The sequence below is a fragment of the Pinus tabuliformis genome, chromosome 3_2, assembly GCF_031772625.1.
Source record: "Pinus tabuliformis cultivar Carrire ecotype Pingquan chromosome 3_2, CPIR1, whole genome shotgun sequence".
In the NCBI taxonomy this organism is placed as follows: domain Eukaryota; kingdom Viridiplantae; phylum Streptophyta; class Pinopsida; order Pinales; family Pinaceae; genus Pinus; species Pinus tabuliformis.
Window position 1 is genome coordinate 930,112,387 of NC_142302.1, and position 6,752 is coordinate 930,119,138.

Here is a 6,752-nt window from a genome sequence, read left to right on the forward strand (position 1 = left end):
TTGACTAATAGAGTGTCTATATGCAGCTTGGTTAGTTAATAAGTGCATACATATGTGGTATAGCTTGGTGATAGTTGTGTATAACCTATAAAAGTTTGATCTTTTGGTTTTTCTTTCCTTGGTTGTTGCTCCCTACATACTTTCAAGTCCTTTGTCTTGAATTTCTTCATTTGTAACAAGTTTTTATAACTAGTTCTTGAATTTAGTTTAAGAATTACTTGACATTTTACCTTGATATAATAAAAAAAGTAAAAGTATGTTTCTTTTTGTTTCCTTTTTTCTTTTCCATCCATTTTTCATTTCAGATCAACCTAAATAGATTGTTGGACCTTCTTAGTTATTCATTTTGTGTTTTCTTCACTGCTTGTTACACACTACTTAGATGTATTAAAACTTTTTTCTATACAAAACAAAACCATAGAAACTTTAAATTGATGGCAAAATTGACCTTTGAACAAAATTCACCAAAAGAAAAATCTAAATTTAAAACTGGAAAAATTGACCATCCAACGGCTCGCGGTTCGAGTCACCCCCACGCAACCACCATATATACAGAAAAAAAGAATTAAAGAGCATGCCCCCACCCACGGGCCCTTCCTCGTCCACCTCCATGACCACATGGACCACCCACGCCCACGAATTTCGCCGACAAGGCCTACCACGCACTACCCCACTCCTCCTCTGTGGCTCCAGTTAACCAGTGAGGGGTCAGTTTTGTTTTAAATACGGCACCCCAAACTAATTGTACGCAAACTTGACTGCACCAACAGAGGTCGGGATCGACTACCCAACCTCGTTTCGCTCGGCTGAATACGCCGATTGAGGTTGGGGCCCACTACTCAAGTACCTGTCTTCCATTTCACATTGACTAAACCGACTAAGATTAGGGTCGACTACCCACTCGTTTTTCCCTGGGTGGGGCCCCACTGTGCTGGTTGAGGTCAGAGTTTATTAGTCTGTTACATAATGTATATTGACTTATTCTATATATAATCCTTAAAATATAAAATCCCTCATTTTGCATGGGAGTGATACCTTGCTCCTGAACTTTAATCCTTCGAAGTTAAATTAATCAATTTTTCAAATTTGTTCGGGAATTGAACCAAACCATGCATTATGAGCCTTTGTTAGTGTTTATATTCTAATTCTATGATGAATTGTCATTATTCTCAACATCATAACTTTTGTCAAATAATTGACATGAAAGATGTATTTCTTAAATCTCATTCAGATTTGGTCCAATAAAGCTCATAACCCGCTAAATTTCACCAATTACTCCTTATTACTCTTCCAATTATCTTTCTTTATTTATTCTCAGAACTATTGTAAATTTATGTTCTTTCCATCCTTGATACTTCCATCAAACAAATGGCAATTAATCTATAGTTTTGGCCCAATTTAGACCTAGTGTTGAAATTAGGCCTGATACCAATATGTAATGTTCCCCTCTTACAATATCGCTTAATTATAATATTATTTATTGCAGAAGCATACATATTCATCTCTGCCATCCTAAAAACCTAGACTTGACAATTTAATTAAATGATATGCCGCACTATATGCCATGCAATATTATACATTACACATAAGTAATTAATTAATTCAAAAACATATTAACATTATGCTACATGCTTCATTTGCATTTTAGTCATCTCAACTAAAGCATAAAATAAGTATCAACCATACATAATGCACAAATAAAAACCGTAAACAATGATACAAGCACTTATTTGTTGAACGAAAATGAATGACTATGGGTTGTCCATGTTTCTACTAGCCTTAGACCTTGTGGTTCATAAGCTCAAGCAAAAGCCACCCCCGAGCTGGGACAACAACTCCATAGGAAACAAGTGACCATCAACAACAAAAACATGACTATGGTACCAACCTCAACAACCTCTAGCCACAGACTCATGTCCCGTGATCGGTACCCAAGTGGCACAGCGTGAGTCCCTCAGTGGTGCCCACCTTTCAGGGTGACTTACGATTGGCCGAAACAGTCTCAACTTGCATCATTAGCAGCTCCGCTGCTATCTAGTGTCCAAGTTTCAACAACCAAACCTAAATCCCAATAATGAGTGCTAGAGCCCAACTAGGACTCACCAACTATCTCGGAACTAAGTTCCCCACCAGAACTCCATGGCACCAAGCCATAATCAATGCCAACAAAAACTTAGAGCCACCAGAGCTCACATAAAAACCCAAAAGCATCTATTCGGTATGGTTAACTTAATAAATGCACCCTCATTAGTTCTAGAGTCCAACGCTAGAACTCATTGGCCATGAGTTACCAGATTCAGTTCCCTGGATCCCTTACTAAAACAAAATGCATAATAATAATCCTAAGAATAAAACCACCATCCTTTTTAAATGCATCGCCCAAACTGGCCATGTGGCACTCACTGAAGCAATGTGGGCCCCCAAAGTGCACACTTCTGCCAAACTCAATTGTTGTCTTTTGCCTTGGACTTGCGTCCCCCATACTCTTTCCATAGAGTGGGCTCTACAACCAACCTTATTTTTATTAATATAGCGAAAAATATTTACAATTATACAATATTTACATCTTTGCATTCTTAGCTACTTAGCCAAAATTAGCATAAAAATACCTGGGAAAATATCCCCAAAATTTATCTAATGTCATTACATGGGCACGAAGACCACATCAAATAGTATCCAACTGAACAATGTAATAGTAAAAAGTATTCCCAATTCACAAGCCTAATATAAAGAATGTAAACATTTACATCAAAGTAGGTAGGGGTATTACATGATGCAAAGTCACTGTGGTGACTATGAGGCACACAACCCAGACATGGGCATCTCTTATACCTCTTTCCTCATTCCTTATAACTTTCTGGGGAAGTTGATAGCTCAACTAGCACATTATCAAGGGGGTTTGAACACTAAATTCATGGAAGATTGCAAACTTTCCAATCTCCCTCACAGGCTCTGTAAGAAAGCTACCTTTCCACGCATCAAGATCTATATAAGCATGTCCTCATCTTCATCTTCAACAATTTGTGATTTAAATCAACAAAGATATCTACATCAAACAGTTTGGCCATATAACCATATTGGTTCTCTAGCATTATCATACTTTAATTACATTACAAAACTTGTGGGATTAGAAAAGATCATATTATAGGATAACTAAGAATCGGATGGCTAGACTAGGCACTAATTTCCGAAGAATAGTTGAGATACCCAGAGATATGAATAACACCAACATGCTAAACCCTAGATTGTTCTAAACACAACATGCATTGCAATCCTAAGCCATCATGGAGTTAATAAGCCTTACCATTAAAGAGGAGAGGTATCTATATGTTTAGAGAGAAATGACCCATACCTTTTGTTCCTTTTAACTTGAATAACAACACTGGTATGTGGTGCTTTTATTATCAAAGCTTAAATTCAACTAAACCCATCGGAGATGAGAGAAGATACTCTCCCCCAAACTTATTCTAAATGCACCTCATATGTACTTGTGCCACCATTTTCCAAAAGGTGTATGGCTTTATTTTAAGAATATAAGAGTTGGAAAAATTCAAGTGCATTAAATTGTTAGGCTTAGCTTATATATATATATATATATATATATATATATATATATATAATACGTGTTGATATAAAAAGATTTTGAAATGGAGTTTGTTATTGAGGGGCCTAAAAATGATTCATGAATCTCTCACTAATGATGCGAGTTGTACCCCTTTTTTCTTAAGAATTTGAATGTCTTTCTAAATAATTTGTGTGTGCTTCAATGTTCGTTATTATTCTCAATCCTAGAATTTAAATTTAGTATTGTAATATTTATTTTAAGAATGATTTTAATTGCCTAGACATACAAATGAATACAACAAAATTATATCTATGATCTCAATCACACTTTTTGAAACATTGGAAAATTTAATTTAAGTTATTTAATATCATCAATAATAGTGCAATATGATAATGTATTTAAAACTCTCAAGTGTGAAGTACCTATGAACAATAATGTAGTATAATGACCAAATTTAACTAATAAATGAAGAATGAATCTTCATATTATTGAATTCACAATACCAATTTTTTGTTGAGACAATTTTTACAATTCATCATTAACATGAGCGACATCTAGTTCAATATCAATGTCTTGTGTTTTCTTCGTCGGATATGAAGCTTGCATGGCAATACCACACTTCCCTTCTACTGCTTCAATATCTCGTTGCATTTTTATATACCCTTCTTCTCCCCATTCTGGTCCCCAAGAGTTCCTAACTATCCAATAATTAATTCCTTCAGGAGACTTGCCATAACCAACCGCTACAACTCCATGGTCAAGTTCAGTGCCGCATTCACCAGTGAATACTCCCTGTATAATAAAAAATTGCTTAGTGTAGATGCCAAATTACTCATTTCTTATATATTCATTTTTAAGAACAATGTAATAGATTATGGCCACTTACCTTTGAATAAAATTGGAAATCTTTACCACTTGCTTCAATGGCGACAGAAACAGGTTGGTGACCCACTGCTTTTTTGAGAGCTTTTTCATCGTTAGTAGGAACATCTTCGAAACCATCAATAGTTGCTGCTATTGCATTCGATTTAACCTATAAAAAAACAAAACTTAGTAATCTTACCAAATATAATAATAGATATTATTAAGAAAATAAAATAAAATAATAATTCAACAATCTTATAACATATCATTATTAAAAATATTATAATGATACTACTATTTATAAAAACTGTTTTTTTCATGTCAATAAAAACTCCTACAAATGGTTTAGGGACTATGTTGTTTACACACATTCATTGAGAATTAGGGAGTATGTTTACACACACATTCATTGAGAATTAAATACAAATGGTTTAGGGACTATGTTGTTTACGCACATTCAAATGGTTTAGGGACTATGTTGTTTACGCACATTCATTGAGAATTAGGGAGTATGTTTACACACACATTCATTGAGAATTAAATATGTGGATTCTTATAGCATATGAAGGAATCTAGGCATACTATTAAGATTTGACAATCAATGTTTATCATTTTCAAGAAAAAGTTTATTTATTGTTATCTTAACAATTTATATAATTATCTAAAGAATAAAGAAATATATATATATATTCTCATATATTTCTACATAATTATATTAGGTAAATTTACCTAATCAAATCTTATTTAAATCTATCTAATGAAATACTAAAAATCAAAATATACAAACATAAACATCCACATAGTGAAAATTCCAAATATTCAACATCTATATCTACAATTTTTCCAAAGATACAGCATCCTAATCCACACAATTTAGAGGGCCTTTTTACTAGTTACCTATTCAAAAATTTGTATAGAAATCCATTTCACTAAAATTTTCCGTTTTACTAGGATTTAACTATCCTATCTAAATGCACAGGTAAGCAGTATTGCCACTTAACATGCCTTGGAGGGACTGCATTCGCCGGCTTCAGCAGTATATGGATACTCATCTTCAGCAACGACCCCACCATTATCTATGATATATTGGAAGGCGTTGTCCATAAGCCCTCCGTTGCAGCCTGCGTTCTCTTTACTGCAATCTACCAACTGTTGCTCTGATAAAGAAACCAGCTTCCCTGTTTTGAGATAGTTAATGCCCTCTACAGAAGCTATAGTTGAAAATGCCCAACAACTTCCTGCGAGATAAAAATAAATAAACAATATATCAGCTACAACATATACCAAAGTAAACCTATGTGCTCAGCTACTAAATAAATTAAAATTAAAATAGAATTTAGTGGGTTAAAAGCTTCGATCAAAATATTGATACTGTGATAAATTTGAAAAAACAATCTAAAAAATTAGTAGACATTATTTTGAAATTGAAACTAATTCTGCAAATTCAAGATCATACCACATTGGCCTTGGTTCTTCACGGGATTAACTGCTCCTTTTTTTCTCCAATCAATAGACACTGGCAGGTGCTTGGAGTTTTGGTACATGAATGATCCACTTTGTGTTCCTCGGTCTCGGCGCAGACTCTTGTGCTTCTCCATTCTAGTTGTCATATGCATGGCCTTGAATTCTTCGTTACTCAGATCTGTAAATTTATTCAATCCAAGTTTGTATGGACCATCCTTCTGATTCACGGAGTCGATATATTTCACATTGTCTTTGAATATCTCGAATCGTTTGGCATGCTCATCCGAATCCAAACTTCTGGTGGTGCGATGCCGAAGTGCCCATTTATCATAAAGGAGTCGCAGGCTTTCCTCGGACTTGAGGTCTTCATCTGCAAATCCAGGGGAAGAATCCGAAGCATTGGCTGATAAAGTCCACAAGGTGGTCGCAAGGAAGAGTAACAGGGTTGCCTTTGAAACACTCGCCATCACGAAATAACAACAAAATTCAGAGAGAGAAATAATGAGAATTTGTGTGGAGAAAGGGGAAGACGATTTTCTTATATAATAACTCCGACTCAGTGTAAGACACCCGAAAGCGTGTAGCATTAGTTAGGGGGTAACGTGGTGCATAAGCAAACACGGGAAATTTGATTCACGCCACCAATTGGGAAGCGTTAACATGGCCGGAAATTTAGTAAATTTAAGTTATTGAAATTACAAGTGAATTACTCACAATCAAATTTTAAAAAAGTGTTGAATATGTATATAATAATAAAAAATTAATTTAAATTGCACAATCACAATTTTTTTTTCACTTAATTCTAATAAAAAATTTACCAAAAACTTTAACAAATCGCACTTCAAACCACTCCAATATA

The 6,752-nt window shown here is 34.6% G+C and overlaps 1 protein-coding gene across 1 annotated transcript; it reads right to left on the bottom strand.

Moving 5' to 3' along the window:
• Positions 1 to 4,075: 4,075 nt before the first annotated feature.
• LOC149183688 (vignain-like) lies at positions 4,076 to 6,399 on the bottom strand. Its single transcript, XM_089418784.1, has 4 exons — positions 5,886 to 6,399; positions 5,435 to 5,667; positions 4,452 to 4,598; positions 4,076 to 4,357 (listed from the first exon to the last, which is right to left on the bottom strand). Exons 1-4 carry the CDS (start codon positions 6,358 to 6,360, stop codon positions 4,091 to 4,093), a joined length of 1,122 nt encoding a protein of 373 aa, XP_089274910.1. The 5' UTR covers positions 6,361 to 6,399; the 3' UTR covers positions 4,076 to 4,090.
• Between the last annotated feature and the right edge of the window lie 353 nt (positions 6,400 to 6,752).

Coding starts and splice junctions, on each gene's coding strand:
- LOC149183688 (XM_089418784.1), bottom strand. CDS start 6,360: ATGGCGAGTGTTTCAAAGGCAACCCTGTTACTCTTCCTTGCGACCACC. Junction 5,668..5,885: donor GAAGAACCAAGGCCAATGTG/GTATGATCTTGA, acceptor TTTATCTCGCAG/GAAGTTGTTGGGCATTTTCA. Junction 4,599..5,434: donor GCGAATGCAGTCCCTCCAAG/GCATGTTAAGTG, acceptor GTTTTTTTATAG/GTTAAATCGAATGCAATAGC.